At 30.0% G+C, this 21,499-nt stretch overlaps 1 protein-coding gene across 1 annotated transcript in view; it reads left to right on the top strand.

Annotated features, from left to right (window-relative positions):
* Positions 1-8,490: 8,490 nt before the first annotated feature.
* The window catches only part of LOC143919212 (guanylate cyclase 32E-like), a 63,788-nt gene continuing 50,779 nt past the window's right edge, over positions 8,491-21,499 (top strand). The window contains exon 1 of the mRNA XM_077441424.1: positions 8,491-8,898. Coding sequence (XP_077297550.1) covers positions 8,491-8,898 — 408 coding nt within the window. The remainder of the gene's footprint in view (positions 8,899-21,499) is intronic.

The following is a 21,499-nucleotide window of genomic DNA, read 5'->3' as shown; positions in this document are numbered from 1 at the left end:
GAATATATCATGTATTAGTATGGGTGATCCAACGATTTTTGCTAACCCGGGGTGTTGTCGGTCACATCAAACGGATTTTTTTATTCTTCAATTGTTTCTCTCGTCGAAATAAATCAAGTAATTAAATCATTTCAGAGGTAAAATTTATCGGATAATGTGTGATTATTAATTTTATTTCGACGAAAGAAAAAAAACCCTTTGACAAATCACCGACATCCGACACCGCGTTTTTTTATGAATTGTTTTTTATTGATTCTATAGAGTAAAAGTACTACTTTCGGTCGAGGTAAAAATATTTAAAAAATATTACGGTATAAAATTTATAATTTCTATTGCATGTAAAAAAATTCAATCTGATTCAGTTAGCGGTTTGGGAGAAAATTCAATTCAAAAACTTAAAAAAGAGGACACCTACATATAAGGGGAGTATCATTTTCGTTTAATTTAAAAATTTGAAAAAAATTTACGTCGTATTGATAAGAATTTCAGTAACCGATACTAAGTTTCGATAGGACTAACGGTATTCGAAAAATCCCCAAAATAGACACACAGACACACACATATTTTTTCTAGATCTAGAAAACATAATCAGTCAAAATCTCGAGTTAGAATTTTCGCATTATCACAAAACTTCATCAATTCTACGTACATGAATAAAGTAAAAATATTATCGATTTAGAAAATCGACACTGAAAATTATATTCATTTGTTTATACATACATATGTACATAATTTTGTTTTATATTACTATTAAATGAAAAATAAACGATCAATGGGCACTTTTGTAGTTTAAATGGAATGAATGTTTCCATTTAGATTTTCATATTTTCTTTGAGTAATGTGTACGAAAAATTGCAAAAATAAGTCACCAAATGGGTTTCAGAGGGCTTGACATTTTTACTCTATGGTGTAGAGCGTAGACTGACAATTGCGTATTGTGTTTCTGAAACTTACAACATACATATCCAGTAGGTACTAAAATAAAATTTAGATTTTACCAGTGTATTCTCAATTTTCATAAAAAAAATTGGAAAAAGAGTGAAAGAAATATTATTTATTTCTTTATTTCTTTTTAAATTCAAAAAATTCGTTCATTTTATCGAGGTAAGTCAGTTATCAATAGAATTTTTGCTATTAAACCACAAGAATGGTCGAAATATGATTTTTCTAGGTGGATTTTTATTTAAATCTCATATAAAGACAATTTCATAAATTATCCATATTAATTCAATTCAGATTCGTGTAAATACGAGTAAATACTAGTACGAGCTTTTAGCTCGCAATTTAACCGATTTAAAATTCAGCACACTTTCAATTAACCTTTTTAAACGAAAACAAAAAATAGTGTGGCCAGAACATTATCTCAATAAACATGTTTCAATAGAAAATACTCAATATAAAATAATATTAACAGTGGGAAAAAATCTGAAATGAAAATACGTTTTTTTGACTTTTGATTTGAACTAGACGACTACTAAGCTGAAAAGTACTACAAATGAAAGATAAAATACCCGACTATAGATTGCAATATTTATTTTGAACAGGAATATGACAGATTTTGAGACATCAACTGAACAACAACAAGATATAGAAAAACTGCGCGATTTAAAAAACACATATACATACCTCTGAATCTCGAGCCAATCAACATTTACCCCTGAATCTCGAGCTAATCAACATTTACCAGATTCGTGTTCACTGGGTATAGATCTATAAGAAAAGTCATATCTCGTCTCTGAACCAAAAAAAAGTCGTCATTTTTCGAACAGTGTAATTATTATAAGAAAAATCATTTTTAAAATTTTCGCATATATGTACATATGTATGTACATAGGTGTTAGAAAAAGAAAAGTTTAAACATTAAAATAAAAAAATAAAAATAATAATAAAGTAAGATAATTAGAAAAAGCATAAAGATAAAAATAATAAAAATAACAATACAATAAAATAATAAAAACAATAATATAAAAAATAAAAACAATAATATAATAAAAATTCACAATCACAATTATCAATTTACAACAATGTTAAGCATCAAAAAACAAATTGGCAACAATCACTCTAGCTTGATTTGCATTAATATTAAATAAGTCAAAAACACAAATTGTAGAAATGAGTGTATTGATGGTGGAGCTTGCACATCAGATAAATGAGCTTCTTCCATAATTTGAAAATATATTAGGGACGTAAAGGAGCTCATTACATCTGATCGTTCTATTTGGCACACGCAATGATAGTCTGCTCAATAATTGAGGACTGTCGATCGAGCCGTTGAGGATGTTCAAAGCTGTTAAGAAGACAGCTATCTCCCTTCTTTTGACAAGTGGAAGCAGATGCTGACACTTACAAGCATTTTCATAGGATGCATAGGACAATCTAAAACGGCTGCCGACGCTCCTCAGGAATCTTTTCTGGGTGCGCTCCAATCTGTCCCTTGCACCAGAGTGGGTTCCAGATTTGGGACGCAAATTCAACAATACTTCTAACGTACGTACAATATAATATTTTGTATTATTTAAAAGTATTGAAGTACATATTTGGAGGACCGGATCACGAACCTGAGAGCTCTCGAAGCTCGAGCTACAACATTGTCAATATGTTTACTAAAGGACAGATCAGAGTATAAGAGCATTATGTGACTGTTACGCAATAAGAAACTACGTAAAAAGCATCTGTAAACGTAAATAATTTTTATCATCTTTTCTTTATGTAGAAAATAAGATTTTTTGTATTTCAATACGTAAGTGAAAAAAAATTCAATTGAGTTTTTATGGTTATTTTACACAAACAGACGAAAAAAATAGTATACATAGACATACATACATACGTATTGGATTTTTTCTTTGTATAAAATGAGGTCTACTCTGATACCTACGCATGTTGTATTTTTGTATATGTATACATATTGTATAAATGTAAATATAGTAATAAATTTCGCTCATACGAAATCATTTGTGGGTAATTTTTTTATTAAATATAAACATAAAATATGTTTAATAATCATGACTTGAAATGATGAGAGTATTGTAAGTACTTACTACTTACTTGCAAGTATTATACATATGAATGTACATAAATATGTACATACAATATAGCACCGCTGGCTAAAATTTTTTTTTATTAATTCTTGAAATCTCATTACATATTTGCTGGTGCATTCACTTTAATTTTACCATTAAAAAAATGTTATCTTTGTTATTTGAAAACGTGTTATGTGAAATATATAGTTGACACTCATAAATTTAAATTATTCAACAAAAAGAAATATTGATTATATTAGGTTTTAATTTTTCAAATTTTCTTATAATACATATAATCCTAGAACTACGTAATTTTAACACGCTTGAAAAGATACTTGTTGGAAAACCCAGCCTATATGTTTCTGATTTCTGTATATACAGAATTCTGTATTTATACATATGTATGTATAATGTATTATTATTTTATCGCTGCGGTTGTTTTGTAATTGAAATTGAACTGATACTTAATTTTTCGTATTTAATGAAGTATAATTCAAATAACGTAATGAAATAAATTGGTAAAGTGGCGAACACGTTTGTATTTGTGAATTGTTTTATACTCGTATGTTACATAAATATATAATATATAGTATGTACATTTGAATATAAAGTAAAGTTTCTATAAAGTAAAATAAACATATACCAAAGCCAAATAAATCTCTCAACACTTGATAATGAACCTCTTTAGTTAATTTGTCGGAGCGTTTTCGAATCTGAACGTAAATTTAAATGTACATATATAATTCATCTGGCATAAATAATAGCCATTTTAGATTTTCACAAAACTTCTTATAGATTACATAAATGCAAGTCGATAATAATTATTCTGAAATGTGATGAAGCATTAATCATAATCTGATACGTACAAATACATTGTGCCTATCCAAATTAATTGATGGACACATTTCGAAAGTTTCATATTATGCATAAAATGATTGATATACTGGTATTTCGATGTAAATGGGTCACAATGCTGCTATATTAATGCGAAATGAATACGATATTATATTATTTGATTGACATAACTATCCCTGACAATTGGTTATCATCAACTCGGTAACATAAAACGTGGAAAATATTTACAAGATTTTCCAATATTCGCATGTACATATTATAGATACAAATATAGTACAAGTATCGCAATTTTACATTCTACTATATTTTTTCGATCAGCTTTAATAAAAATAAATTCTTGGTTACCATGGAAAATTCTTCATCGTATGTATTTAATAATAAAATAGCTTTTTATTACATACGATAGGGAGAATAGTGCGATCGTCCATATAGATAATATATATGTATGTAGATAATATAAATGAATGATGAGAGTACGATAGTATTTGTTGTATTGTACCTTTATCCTCTTCATTGTCTCCTGTTTGTATTTCGTCAATAGTTCTCCAGTATATGTAGATGCTAGTAAAAAAGAACAGAAGTCATCGTCTTTTTTTACCTCTATACTGGTGTGGTAAAACCGTCTTGCTCAAGTCATATTCTTAAATTACTCGTGTTAAATTAAATTATTCATATCATATTTGGTTGATTGATGCTATTCAACTAATACATATATTGAAAATGTTATCAGGTTTCAAATTGAGGAGAAATATCGAATAAAGCTTTTAAACCTTTTCCAGGGATTGAATGCGTGGCCTTTTACCACAAACAGAACGTTTCGAATGTTGTAAATAAGTATGTGTTTAAATCGAAAACGGAATTAATCGTCATTCACCGCAAGGCGATCAAATTAATTGAATTGTGTATAATTTGATTTTAACGTGAATGTGAATCGTGCGGTAACGAATTCGCTAACGACTCCTCGAGCATCTAAAGAAAACGCAAACTTCATCTGGAAATTTTGGCAGGCGAAAGTATCGCTATTCCGAATTTACGCTGTCGAGTGTCTCTCCATTCGATTTGTTATTATTTCCGTGTGTAAACAGGGGGGAAATGCGTAGACTTTCAGCAATCCTTTAGTAATGGAACATAATAAAGCAAGAACCTATTTGTAAGTATGGCACAATTATTGGGTTTTCTCGTTTTTATTATGTTGTGATGCACTCAGAATGTTAAATAGTGAGGGATGCTATGCGTGCGCGCGCTTTTGTGTGTGTGTGTGTGTAGATATATTTTTGCGAACGTTCGCGAAAGCTCTCAGTTGATAACGGGAGTTGAAAGCGCGCGGTCGTGGAAAGCTCTGAAATTTCAATTCTCAAAAGAGTCGTTGCGTGTCTGAAAGCTTGCTTCAGCCGAATCGATAAGCCGATCCTAAGTAGCTTTTAAAACATCTCTCAAATGTATCACTGCCGATTTTTGTCTCTAGATCGAGTATAAATTTCGAAATTTCGTAAAAATTTATTATAATTAATATAATATATATGAAAGCGTAAAAGTTTATAACTGCTTTGAGAAGAGAAACTCGCATTGATATTATTCTACATAAAGAATTTCCAAATAAAAAGTAAGTACTTTGTGCAAATATTATATAAATAAAAATACAAGCATACCTTTTTTATATTTGTTTTTATTTTGGATAAAAATAGCAGTATTTTTTTTATGTTTCGCTTTATGCTATTTTATCAAATACTGGATTTGTATACCTATTATATTTTTTTCCGCTAAAGCGGGTATATAAATATACATACAATTTGGAGTAAAGAAAAAAAATGTATTTATTTATTATTATGAATATATAATCATTATTTAAGTTTAAAGGTTCACAAAATGGAATCGACCCAAATGAGTTATTTATTGGGGCCATAAAAATTACATATATAAATATTAAAGCAAACTTTCAAAATTTGGTACAAAAATATATACATAGCTTTGTCTACTACCACTACTACAACTCAATTTTAAAGATTTTTACGTAATATTATATAAAGGCGTGAAAATTGCATTCGAAAACATTGCATGATATTATGTAATTGGGAAAACGTGTGGTAAATAAAAAATATCAAAGAACAAAATTTTGTTAAATAAATTGGATATATGAATCTATATAAATGTATAATGTATAATATATATGTATGTAGATATTATACATTCACACGTATGTATGTGTGCATATTATATATCTACATATACATATGTACATAGGTATAATATTTCATATTACACAAAAAAAATGTACTTGAGTTGCAGATATCAAAAGAAAATTCTCATGTGGGTTGGTTCCGTTATATGTGTAAAAGTGTGAGATAGTCGTGTCTAAACTTTTTAACGAATAATTTGATATTGAATATAAATGGGAGAAATATGAACATGTGAATATTCATATGAAACTAAAAATATTCATAGAATCTTGAATAAATAATAAGCGAAATTTGGTGTATTTAAAATGTATTTCAAATTTATAAAAGTGTGAAAATCGCACTTGAAAACACACTATATATGTAATTGGAAAAAGCTCGTGATAAATGAAAACATCAAAGAAGAAAATTTTGTGATATAAATTGGATATATTTGCATATGTAGCTATGCATATTATGCATACATTCACATGTATGTATGCATATTATATATATGTGAATGAAAAATATTTGCAGATATCGATATACTCGCACATACATTAAATATGATTTTTATTTCATAATTATTATTTATTATTTGAATTTCTCACTATTGTATAATACAAGCGAAAACGTGTTTTTCGAAAGGCTTGGAAGTTTTTTATCGTCGGGATGAGCTTTCAGCTGAAAACAAATTACATAATTAAAAAGTGATAATTAAAAAGCACTTGGAACAAAGAAAGACTAGCACAGGATATGAAAATTTAATTAACATGCAAATCCCTATGTGCACATTTGGAAAATATTGATGTTTTCACAACGTAGGCATATATATGTAGGTATTATACATATAATATTTTCGGACAATTTCCGCTTCGGATGGAAAATTGCGTTATCTTAGTTCGTGTGTGTCGTATTTTCACAGTCGACATATTTTGAACGATACTGAGATTTTTTCCTTTTTCCGCTCTTTTGGTTTGTGCCTATTCAGCGAAAACGAAAACAATAACCTTTGATAATAGTACTTTGTAAAAAACGTCTCATGTCATTTGCACAGCACTAACGTACACATAAATTCTTTTTTCCTTTCCGTATATCGTTACGAAAGTTAAAATTATTCTCCATAGTAAAAGTATGAAATATGTAATTTGAAACACTATTTGGTTACAGTGTATGGGGAATGTTATGCGAATGCTTCAACTGAAGTAACCCAACCCTGATGAAATATCGTTGATTATATATTTTATTAAAGCTGTAGGCAGTTTCATTATTTTAGGAAGTCTTTTGCAAATTTTCATGGTTTAATGTTACATTATACTAGACATTTCCATTAAAAATCAACATACATAATTGCTTTTAAAAGAGACTTCAATGGCTCGTTTACCAAATGTTTTAAGTAGGATTTGATAACATTTTCACTTTGTTAATTAAATTACATTTTGTTGAACTTTGATAATATCCTCTGTAAATACATATGTATATACATACTATATATATATATATATATATATATATATATATATATATATATATATTTATAAATATCTATTTTAACGTCCGTTCTCTATCACCAGGCATCAACATGTAAAAACTAAAACTTTTGCGTGGTAATCGTATGTGTGTTTGTAAATTATTGGTTATAATTACATACAAGACGTATTTTTGAGAACTGAAGTATCAGAACGCTGTGTTACAAGTATATAAAACCTTTAGATAATAGAAAGATTTTTTAGAATAATAATAACAGAATAATACTGTCATCAATCAATCATATCCTACCCCAAGTGGGCTTACAAATTTGAAATTGAAATTGAAATCAACCTGTTGATTTCAATCAATTTTTGGCCTTAAGTCTATTCATAAACGTATCAACATGATCTCAGATTAAAATTAATCATGAACATACACATTTTGTAGAGATGTTCTTTAAGTAAGATAACATTATAATTGCGAAACAGTATTTTTTGAGTAGACTCAATTTTAAATTTAATTAGCGCAATGAAGGCAATTACGGAAACAATCGAATTACTTTAAAAGTTTTTTAATAAACAAAACAAATGAACGTCGCTATAATTGCCATAGAGAAATGAAATAATATGGAGTAATTAAAAAAACATTTTTCTTCAAGCTTTCCGAGTGAAGAAATATTTTAAATATACAAAATATATTCAGCTTCATTCTGAAAATCATACGGAGTAACTCTCCAAAATTTCGTTTCAAAACAAAAGGAATATATGTAGTACATTCGAATTTTGCTCGTTAACCGATACCTTTTATCACAAAACAGTTTTCGTCAATATACACATACATAAATCATGTGCCATAAATCCACCTCGTTTTAGTGTATATAAACATAAACGCTTCCATTTGATATTACCATATAACATTGATCTATAATTTCAGGGGTGAGTGCGAACGGATCGATAATGAAAAAGACGATTAAAGTGATCAAAATAATAGCCATGAGTGATCCAATGATGGACGGCAAAAGGAGCAGATATCCATTCGTGGCGGTGGTGTGTCGGAAGAATAACCTGGTTTATCAGTTTATATTGACATTGGTATGCATTAACGGTATCACTGGTGCTCCTCATGCCATTAACAGGACTTGTCCCATTATGCTGGGCAGTCGTAACGAAGATGGAAATAACGGCTCTGGAAACGATAGCTTTTACGTATCATCCAACGAGACGAATACATCTGGTGATGAAGAAGGATACGACATCATTGCGTTAAATCTCTATAAAGAACCCCATCAGGAAGGACAGGAGGACTATAGCTTTCTATACGAGTATCTCACCGGTGTTGGACTGCACGACTTTAACGACACTATTACTATTGGGTTTTTAGGAGCATACGGACAAACTCAGGTAAGATGAATAATTTATATATTTTTTTTATTGTTATTACACACATACATCATATGTGCCATGACAGGAATTACTACAAGGCGACACATATGGTTAGATTATTTCTATACACAAGTTAATAATTTTCCAAACATAACGGTTCATAGAATACAATAGAGACATCTATGGACAATCAAGAAAATTTTTGATACACAGTAAATTTGGGTGAAATATATTATGTAAGTAGCATATTTTTATTAGATTCAACAAATTTAAGATGCTAATAGTAGCTCGAATTTGCAAGAAACTGAGGAGGAGGATACCAATTTATTGGATCCGTCACAGCAATTGAGCTAGAAAAATCGGAAAATTCTAAAAGGAGACAATCATCTGTTTTCTTTTATTACCACGAGATTTCGCAAGCAACATATTTTGGTTGGGACTTGAACCCACGACTTCTATACTAGTATATGTACAATATCTTTACCAGTGCACTACGCTGTGGCTGTTTCTATTCATATGTAAATATATCTGCTAAACTTTGTATATTGAGATGATTTTTGTGCCTGAGATAATATTCATACCAGGTGTAAAAATGATTAAAATATTGGTTGTAAATATAATCAAAATGAATGAATTTTTTTCGAAAAGCTAATACCAGTATGTTAGAATTTTCGTACTTCCGATATTATTGAAATATAATAACATACATAATATTCAATCGATCCAATAACATCAACATGTAATGTTGATGTTATTAAATCGAGCCTATTAAAATAAATAATAAGTACTTCAATTTTCTTTCGCATGATGTTTATGAGATAAGTATGATAAAAAAAAAAGAAATGTAATGGATCTAACGTTGAATAGAACAGCAGGAACTCTTTGTATTGTACTATGTTATAAATTCCTGAGAAAAATCCATACATTATATATGTATGTATATCTACATAATATGTACATTGCTAATTACGATTCGTTTATTCCCCTGAGAAAGATATTATTACATTGAAAATTTGTAAAGCTTTAAAAATAATAAAACGGGCATCTCTAATTTGTTGTTTTATGAAGATTTTCAAAATGAAAATTATTGTATTGGATGTGAATAAGTTTTGAAGCGTTTTAATCAAATTTTTGATTAAATCGAGCTTTTTTATTTGTGATTATAATCATCCACGCAAATGGGTCTGATATTTTTCAAAATTAAAAATCCACAAGGTGAAATTTAATTACTAATAATTTTAACAGAGTCATAATACCTTAATTGAAGAAATAATTTTCCCTGGATTTTATCTACTTTTTTCTCTTTTCCTTGGTTTTGATTATTCGACGTTTCAACGATGTAAATGAGACTCTTAGATGTATGTATGACTTTGAGAATAAAATCTTAAAAAAAAACTTCATTTATTACACATACATTTGTATGTATATATTTTTTTAATACATATACATACATATGTAATTTATTATATATTTTTAGTCCCACATATATAAAAAAAGTACTATAACAAACTTAGGGGGATGGTTTATGCCGTAAATTGAGATGGAAAAATTTGTGTCGGGCTAAAAATAACGGTGGATTATTTACTTACACACTTTAAGCCTGCCGTCATATATTCCAGGCAAAAAAATAATTGGCTATTTTTTATTTACACTATAAGCTGTATTAAGTTAATGTAATGACTATATATAAATGCGTAGTGAATAAAGAATTTATCTGCAACAGGTATTTTTACGCTTACAAACATACATATGTACATACATACAATATGTACATATTATTTTCATACTCATCATTTATACATATGTACATATATTATTTCAATATGTTTAGTTTACAAATCCAATTGGTTGTCTGTAGGGCCACCAAATATTCGACTTGTATATTTGAATATCGAATATCGAATAGTTAAACTATTTAGATGAAGTTTTTAGAAAGGTCCAAATATTATTTAAATTTCACCAGAATCCTATCTGGTATTTCATTTAAAATCAAACGTGCTGTTGATCCAAAATTAAAATATATTCATATATTAAAATATATTCCAAAAAGTTCGTATAAAAATTACACAGATTTGGGATTCTTGCCTATTAATGTCTAAATAAAACTTTATTTCACTGTCATGTAAATGAACGATACACTTAACGAAAGCCATGCAGTATTGCGATTATGTTAAACGATAATCTTTTATGACAAGTTTTCACTCCAAAAATTTTCATTAAAATTTGCGATTACGGAATTTGTCTTTCATTGAAAATCGAATTTCGGGATTATAGCATAGAAGCAGAAGGATTTATCGACATTAAAATAAACTTGGCTTTTTAAGAGAGAAGTTTGCTATTTCGAAAAAGGAAGTTGACGTACTATAACCATGTCCTGAGATCCTCTTTACGGTCTCTGACATGTGTCATATAAATAATATCACACTACTCGACCTTTTTTTGACCTAGAGCCAATATTGAAGTATGAAAATTTTCCAAGGGTCTCGTTATTTTTATATATTTTTAAAGATGAATGTTTCTATTAACAAATAATTAAATTAGAAATAATGTAATGTATGATAAATATCAGAAAAATTGTCTCGTGTCGATTCCAGTCCAATTTGCAGTTCCGAAAACACTATTTCTGTTTTATAATCATGAGCATGATCAAAAGTCTCATCCAATTATTATTAATTGATTGAAATTTCGACGAACTGTTTCATAAATTATTTCATCCGATGATTTAATGGAAACGAAAATAATTACATTTGTCATTTAAGAGCTACGAAAGCACAAGGGAGTATGTATGTACATACATACGTACATCGAAGATCACTACCTTAAACCTGTCCTTCAACTGTCGAAGATCACTTAGCTTAAAATAATTTATGTTCATTTCATTCATTATTTATTGAAATTTCTCACCCTTACTCCCTACTTAGATTGTTTGAAATTACATATGTACTGAATACTTGTATGTATAATAGAACAGTAAATTTATAACCAAAATCGACTCAATTATTTCGCAATATATTATTAAAATATTAGACATTGATTTCTTCGTAATATTTGAGCCGTTATGTTTGAAAGTGGCAATTTTCAAGTGAAAGTCCAATTTTCAGTTCCGAAAATATTATTTCTGTTTGACTTAATTTACAAATTGCTATCACTTATTTTAATTCGATATGTCCAGAATTTTTGAATAGCAGAATAAACGTATTAATAGCCACTAGTATTTTCAAATATAGTTAAATGTAAAACATTGTATTTAATGTTGTGCGAAACATTTCTCGAAATAAAGAAAAGTTCACTTTTGCCACTTTCAAATATAGCGGCTCATGTAACGAAATCACAACAACAGTCACTAAACAAATTAAACAAAATAAAATTAAAATGAATATTCAAATTTCACATTATGGAGATTCGCTGCTAGTGACGTTTTGATATTCGTCAAATACGCGACTAAATTTCATCATGTCATGAAATATTATTAAGCTACATAGAATCATCTCTATGTGATTTATTTCATTTGACGATTTATTGAGCGAATTTTTTATCCATTGAGAACTCATTAACAAAATGGAAAATTTTAATAATAATGATTAAAAACTAATATTTTAATTATTAGTTATCATAAATACATATGAGCCGTTATAGTTGAAAGTGGCGGAAGTCCAATTTTCAGTTCCAATAACACTATTTCTATTTGACTAAATTCAGAATTTGATATCACTTCTTATAATTCGATAAGTCCAGAATCTTGGAACAGCGGAATAATCGTATTATAGGCCACCAGTATTTTTAAATAGTTTTAAATGCATAACTTTATATTTAATGTTTTGCGAGATATTTTTCGAAATGACGAAAAGTGGACTTTCAAATATACCGGCTCAAATATTGGGTTCAGGGAATACATATGTATGTATGTATGTAGGTACATTTGGGAGGAGCAAAAACGCGAAATTTGGATTTTCATCGATGGAACCAGTGGAAAATTTTCGTCGTGTCATGGAAACATTGAATAACGTTGAACGTTTCATTGATTTTAAACTCTGTCCTGTGCCTCTAACCAATCGATTTATCTCGACAAAAATTTCTAAAAAGTAAGTTTTTTCTAAATCTCTATTTCGAGAATGGCTTAGATTTTTTATTATGTAAAAAAATAAGCGCTTAATATTCAACCATTGATGTTTATTTGAGTCGATTATGATAGGTTTGACTGATTAACGAGAATACAACGTCGTCGTTTCACTCAAAAGTCCTCATTAGTGATTGAAAAAATACCGGAATTACCGATACCGGTATTATCAAAATAAAAAAATAACGATACCGGTAATATCGGTACTTTCCGATTTTCGATTAATTAATTTTTAGTAAAAAAAAAACATTGCTTCCGATATCTCAAGCACCGATTGCTGTTTAAACATGTTTATTGAAAAATACGCCAAAACCAAATATTCCAATACAGCATATTCGGGGTCGAAACTGTAAAGTAGGTACGTCCCAGGTGTAAAGGATTATAATGTTTCTTAATAAACTAGTGGTTTTTTTTTTTGCAATTCCAATTTAGGCTTAAATACCCAATCATCGCTCATTGGAGATGCAAACGAAGAGTCAACCATCAGCTGAGGAATTAGTTGTTGTTGTTGAAAGAAAAATCATATATTTTTTCCTTACACTAATTATAAAAATAGTCCCTGTCGTGTCATCATTGTATATATATATATATATTTTATTTTTATTTTTCAAAACACATACCAGGAAGGCCTTATAGGCAATCCCAATGCGCATTCCTGGCCAATTACAAATATTGCAGCATTTTTTATTCATTATACATATAAGTCACTGAATTACGAGACACTGAAAAACTCGCAAATCAATGAGACATCAAATTGTACACAAACTTGTTTATTGCACATTAATCAAACACAAATTATTGGTGACATATTGTATATAGGAAGGATTTTTGCCAATTTTTACCGGGAACCGTTTCAACAATGAAATCAGAGAAAATTGGCAAACTCTGATAGGAAATTTTTACAGTTTTTTGGCTTTTGCGGTCTTTAACTCAAAATTTAGGATTGTTACGCTCAAAGTGAGTATTGGAGTCAATAGTCAGATATTTTTCCTATTAATTGTTATATTTCATTACTATATTGAGATAGAAAACCAATCCTTATAAACGTGGTGAAATAAAAAATTTGCCAAATAAATGAAAAATAGCACGGAAAAAAAATCCGTAAAAAAAAATATATTTTTGACTTTTAAAATTCGCTAGACAATTCATTAGAAGTACTTTAAAGACTCAAAGACTATTGACTCCAATACTCACTTTGAGCGTAACAATCCTAAATTTTGAGTTAAAGACCGCAAAGGCCAAAAAACTGTAAAAATCGCGGATTTTTTTAAACGCTCATATCTCGTAAACGATCACCCACCAACAAAAATCAATATCATATTCGAATTCAGCGGGTCAAACTTAGTAAAGATTGGTTAGTCTCCGCTCTGGTAATGCAAAAACGTGATTTTTTGTTGCTCAGTGTAATCAGAACAATTTATAGACAAAGATATATGCAAATATATACACATCGGTCGTTTTCGTAGTTTTTAGCCATGGAGATATCGTTTTCGACAAATAAAATGTACGAATTTAAAATAAATCGATACTATCGGATTTCATTTTTTAATCCCGGTATTATCAAAGGATCATTTTCCGTCAAATACCGGTATCGGTACTTTCGATATTGCAATCCATAGTCCCCATACAAAACGTGCCGCGCTCTCGCAATGGGTGTTTTTATGGGGGAAGCGTTATTTTCGGAATATTACACATATTACATGGCGGAAGTTATATGCTTTGCTTACCAGTGCTTCGCACTTAATGATATTATTTTTATTATCATTTCATATGACTACGCGTATTCATATAATTATTTGATGGATTACACAAGGTCTTTGACCCAAATTACCGGTTAGTACTTAGTTACATGGAGTATTATATAGGGCACAATATGGTCATTTCAGAGGAACGTAATTTCGTGAGATTTTCGCTAGAAGAAAGGTTCTCTAGATTGAATTAGTCAGCTGGTTCTGCTTGTCACCAAAATTGGATTCACGTCGTAACACCGCGATTCTAAGAACTTTACATCAAATCAGCGTAAAATATGTATGTATATATATAAAACAATGGGGGCTTCAACATAAATTAAGACGTAATTTCAATTTTGGCGCGTCCAAAAAATTAGGACAAACTTGTTTATTAATTAATCAAAGTATTATTTGATTCGGACGGTGTCAACGTTAGCAATATTATAATCATAAGCATGATCAAAAGTCTCATCCAATTATTATTAATTGATTGAAATTTCGACAAAGTATTTAATAAATTATTTCATCTGATGATTTAATGGAAAAGAAAATAATTACATTTGTAATTTCAGTGCTACGAAATAATTACAAGGGAATACATGTGTACATATGTATAAATAAGTAAAAGAGAATAATTGAAAGTGAAACGCGAGTTTCGAAGTAAACGACATTGTTTGCAATCTTGAAAGTCAGTTAATTATACACACAAAGAGGATTGCAAAAGGTTATAAAGGTTTGAAAACTTTTTAATTATAATATATTGTTTACATTGAAAGCCTTAATCCGGAATCGTTTCATTATGCTTTTACACGAAAATGATTTTTACAATATTAATTATATTGTTAGTGGGATGGATTTCGGATTAGTTTTCGGGATTAGTTCAGGATTCGATTCGAGGATCCGAGTTTTCAATATCTATGTATTTATTGGACAGATACAAGCCGTCGTAACAGTCAATGCCTGTTTTTCCTATACTTAGTTGCCAGGCATTAGAATATTTGAATAGCGAAAATCTGTAAATTTGTAAATAAAATACGAATATATGAAAATTTGAGACTATAGAATTCTAAATAAATAAATAATGTGCTCTGGGAATATATTACATATGTAAATACGTATTCGTGTATGTTTTTCATCCTATAGGTAAGCAGTGGCGTAGCTACCTCATAGCAAAGTCATGCAAAGCATGGATGCCCAGCTAAACAGGGGGTCTAAATTTATTTATATACATATGTACATATACCCCAAAATTGGTAGACTCAATATAATTTAACATTGTCGAAAATATCTATTTATCGAAAGTAAGAGAAAGACTCGAGACATATAATTGTGCGTGTATAATATTATCTTGCTCGATTTTGATTTTTGAATGCTTTTTATTATTGCTGAATTATGTTCACAATACATCTTTTATCTATTTTAATAGCTACTGATCATTTTCTATTTAACAATTTTAATTGAATTTTTTTAGTAATCATAGTTTTATATTATTCTAATGTTATGTACAGCATAATAGGAGAAAGAGCTCAAAAACATATTAATATTATCTTGCCTCACATTTAATTTACGACTCAGAAATGTATAAAGATCATCGGATCATAAAAATCAATTAAAAGACTTGATGTGAAATATATCCATAAGATTCATCGAAAAATTTTGCAAATCTTAAATCGAGTAAGATTTTTAATGTCGGTTAGCTATGTTAAATTATTTTTTTTCGAATTATTATACCAAGAGTCTAATGTAAATATGTACATATGTATGTATCGCCAACCAATTTGAATTATTTCATCTTCATTTTTTGCATGAGGGCCCAAAATTCCTAGCTACGCCGCTGTAGTTAAGATACATATGTATGTATTAATATATGAGTCTTTTCTTTATATCCACAACTTCATGAACCTTTTTTGTAAAATATAAAAGTAAATTTACAAAGTTTAGCAATGTCAGGCAACAGCTGCAATATACGTAGTTTTGTTCACTATCATGAATTTTTATGAGTTTGTTTATGTGTCATGCCTATACATTGCATAAAAAATAATCACAAAGTTCCGAATATCAAAAAAAAATTCGCCTGTAGGTTTTTGGTTCGCCTTTTGTCTTTGAATATTTTTTAGTCATACATTTTTGTTTTAATTTTAATTTATTATTGTATGGAAATTCATTTGTTTTATTTGAAAAATTTATTTTATACGTTCATTATACATATGTACATTATGTTTGGTTGGTTACGAGAAAAATTTTAGTGGTTTCAACTATTTAATTCTGAAACCGCTTCCTCGTTGAAGTTTGGTACTTCAGGCTGTTCTGTACATCAAATTGAATATGGAGCAGGTAAATCACGCGTTTATGTACGTAAAAGTTAGACTCGTAAAATTAATACATCGAACTTGGCTTTGATCACTGCGTGATAAGCATGTGGAAGCTTACAAGATTAATTATCTACGAAGTGATTATACGCCAAAAGCAGCCGTTTAGTCGATCAGCATATTCCAAACTATGTATGTATATCAATATTAAAGGTTGTTGATCTTGAATCTGCGAAATCCCAAAACTACGTATGTTCATAAATACGTACATAAGCAGATACATGTTATAATAATAGAAGCGCTTTTAAGAATAAAAAAAATTGTTTCAATATTACGCGTACGTCTCCATTAACTACGCTAAAACGCACGGAATACAATCAGGGTCATCACATATTCATTACCGAAATTAAAGTTTTATTTTGATATAGATTCATTTACAATTTGAGTATATGGTGGTGTTGGGCGTTGGTGGCCGTTTCTTTTTTCAGTTGGCGGATTAGTCCACTTTTTTGTATTTGTCTGTCCTTGGGAACTCTTAAATTAACGTGTAGTGTATAGTTTCAACAAAAATATGTATAATATAAAATGAACGATATTTATATTAATTAAACTTAAATAATTGGTTATTAATATAATTGAGTAGTTTTTACATTTATTTAAAAATAATTTTTACATTTTATGGTGCCACCCCTGAAATGTTATGTATAATGCGGGCGATCGCCATGACTAGAGGTAGGACCGGAAGCGTGTTTTTTTCAGGAAACAGGGCAAACTACAAAGCTAGAGAGCATAAAAAAAGGTTCATCATAAAAATGAACAAAGGACGGTGAACAACGAACAATGAACGGCGCAAAGTTGGTCCGCTCTTTAGCCATGACACTTTTAAAAACTGTCAAACTACGATTTTAATTGAATAATATGTTACTTAAATCAGTGCTTCCCAATAACTTTCATGTCACGACCCGCTAAATCTGAAAGAATTAATTCCTGGCCCTAAAAAAATTCAAAAATTTCTAGTTTAAAGGTTTATTTGGCAGTAATTATTACAATTATAATAAACATTTATATTCAGCACAAAATTATAGGAACTTGCTTAAAAACATTTTTTTTAAATAAAAACTATATACACATGAAACAATTTAATGCGATAGATGAGGTCGCATGTTTTTACATAAAAAATCGATATCGGGTTCAATGTCAGAAATGCTAACTCACAAAGCATCTTCCAAAGTCTCCGTGGAAAGACATGACCTTTGCTTATTTTTTAATATGAATAATGACGAAAATGCTGTTTCGCATAGGTACGTAGTCGCGAAAGGAATAAGAGGTACCAGGGCTTCTTTTCCAATAGCAGGATATTTTTGCCGTCGCCTCTTAACCAAAATTCTGAAATACTTTTTTCATTAAATTCCACTTCAAGCAAATTATCTGATCTGATATCGATCAACTCTTCTTGGGCTGTCCACGTAATATGATCATATTTTAAGGACTTGGCAAATGGTGTTCTTATCCAATTATTCCTTTCATCCTCATTCAAGTTAGGGAAATATTTTTTGAAAAATAGTATCGATTCGGCCATGTGATCAGGTATAACATTTTTCACTGAAGTCGACAGTGATATTTCATTATTCGTGAGAAAATCATTCAAACACGAAAACATCTCCGTGCATCCTTGACTAATACCTTTTGACCACAAAGAAAGCTTTTGTTGGAAAGTTTTCATATACTATGTTTTTATTTAACAGACTTAAATATATACATTCCCTAAATATGTAATGTGGAAAAATATTCATAAATGAATATTTTTACTTTCTACTGAATATTTTCGAAGCCCCTGCGAGAAATCCTACGGCCCCCCAGGGGGTCGTGACCCCCAATTTGGGAAGCACTGACTTAAATGATCAATTTACTTATAAAAATGTATCCCATGTTGTTTATTGTGTGTGTGTTTTGAATGCATTGTGCAATTTTAACGATGCACTTGCCCATTACTCTTGCCCAGATAAGTTTTTATCGGATATACGTCGACCACCAAGCATCAAATACGACTGATGCTAAAATTATTTAGGAATGTTTGTGGACAATCGTCACCTGACAACAATATAACGCCTAAAGCCAATTCTATTATTATAAAATTTCTCTGTACATAAGTGTATTGCAGTGTTTGTACTTACGTAATACAATTCCATAGAATTTTCTTTACTGAATTACCAATTAAAAGAAAGGTGTACTTACGCAACCTATCCTTTTTCGAATGCCTCTGAGTCAGCATCCACCGGATGGGCACTTCTTAATTTTATTACAATTGAACGTTCCGCACGTTTCAACATAATCGTCCGAGATATAGATGTTCAGTAAATAAAGTTTAGATCCCATATGTGTATGTAAGCAAAACAAAATGTCTACTTTATTGAACCGTTTGAGAGTTTTGTTCCCATAGAAGCTTATCAATCACTGTCTCGTGTAATTTTACGTCGGCTTCTCGCACAATTGGCACGCGTCCTTGTCAATCGACTTGTGTATCCTGAAATAAGGTAATTTTAAGAATAAAGACGCGATGGAAAAATAAAGTAACAAAGCAAAATATAAGCTTTGTAAAAAATACTAATAATAATATATATGAAATTTTAATATTGAGTTATTACGTCTATCTGGGAGTATCTATGTATGCAAATTCGATTCAATTTGGCTCACTCGTCGAGGGAAATAATTCTGATCACGTATTCGATGTTGCCTGTCTCTATCAATATTCAATCTGATTTGTCGAATGGTATTTGGGACAGGTCCCGTGAATAGTTTCTATAGTTCTAATTTGGTACTCTTAATACTGATACTCATAATATGTACTTAATTATTTCTAGACTATTAATTCCCTAAAATATTCCTACATACACTCAGCTTTCATTAAGTATCACGTTAGTGGCGGATTTACTTCGCTACGGGCCCCGAGGCGTTACTTATTTCTGGGAATTGAAAAATGTTGGTACTTACCGAATTTATTATTTTGTATTCACTTTTGGACGTCTCAAAGAATTGCACCCTTTGATTAATGTTTAAATATACGAACATTTTATTATAGAAAATACACAACTTTGCAAAACTGCAATCTTTAGAACCAATTTCTGATTAAGAATGATTTAAATCAATGGTTGTCAGCATTCGTTAAAAAATATATGTATTACTTTCGCCAAAAGGCGAAAGTAATGTATGTATTTACATATTCACAGAAATACTTTACACGGTTCGTTTAAGCGTGCACATAATATGTATGAATGAGTTCATGCGCTCAAGCGCTCCATAGCTGAACCCGGCATGCGTTGCCATGCCACAATAATGCATGCAATTCCCGTTCCCGTTGCGTTACCATTCCCGTTCCAAGTGATGGTTGGAACTCAACGTCGTGGAGTAACTTCTCTTCAACGCCGTGCCGTCATAAACCAACCTTTTGTCTTGGTTACCAACAAACACATTTCCTTGACTACACAATAGCCCTTCATACTTTCAGGTCGGTAAAATCGTAATTACGAATATTATTATTAAGATGTTTTTATCTTTTTTTTCCACGGTAATTTTCCCGGACATGCATACAAAAAATCCTGAAAGTTCCATCGTAATCGGTTCAGTGGTTTAGGAGCCTATTCGAGACAGATAGACAGACAGACAGACAAACATTCAATTTTATATATATATATATATATATATATATATATATATATATATATATATATATATATATATATATATATATATATATATATACATATATAACATAGATGTCTCTGTTATTCTTATATATTGTATTTGTGTTATGCTTATACATATGTATGTCTGTATTCTTATATATAGTATTTGTAATATACTTCTATGTCTGGTCACAGTGACGCGCTAGAGTATTATGTAATGTCACTGTGATAAAAAAAAAAAAAATAAATCTTCCATGATGTCGTATTGAACTAAAGAAAAACTATAAAAATTCATTGAAAATGCTAGGCGTCTCTTTGGGGCCCCTGTTCAATTGGGGGCCCGAGGCGACCGCTTCCCCCGCTTGTGCGTAAAATCGTTATCTGGTACTGGATCACGTTACAAAACGCTCACCTTTCCAAATTATGATAGCGAGGGTGGGGGGGAGGGGGGGGGGTGATGTTGTGCGTAAACATAGATTTAGAAGATACGGTTTCAATATTACTATTATTTATGTACATATATGATGTATGGGACACAAGGTGCAAAACCTAACATCAGAAAATCTCAATGTTAATATAAATTTTACTATGAACACATTATTACACAAAGGTAATATTTGTGTGTATAATTTTCCTGTAGGAGTAATTTCACAATGCCAGCAATTACTTTTCATATTATTTGTTCGCTGAGCATAAGCAGTTTGGTAGGATTTCTTAATTAAATTCTAACAGTGCTTCTCTTCTTGCGATAACCTCAATATATGTATGTAGTTACCGAAA

Source organism: Arctopsyche grandis, chromosome 11 (genome assembly GCF_051622035.1).
Source record: "Arctopsyche grandis isolate Sample6627 chromosome 11, ASM5162203v2, whole genome shotgun sequence".
Classification (NCBI taxonomy): domain Eukaryota; kingdom Metazoa; phylum Arthropoda; class Insecta; order Trichoptera; family Hydropsychidae; genus Arctopsyche; species Arctopsyche grandis.
The sequence above is the reverse complement of the archived record's forward strand: the minus strand, read 5'-3'. Positions and strand labels throughout refer to the sequence as shown.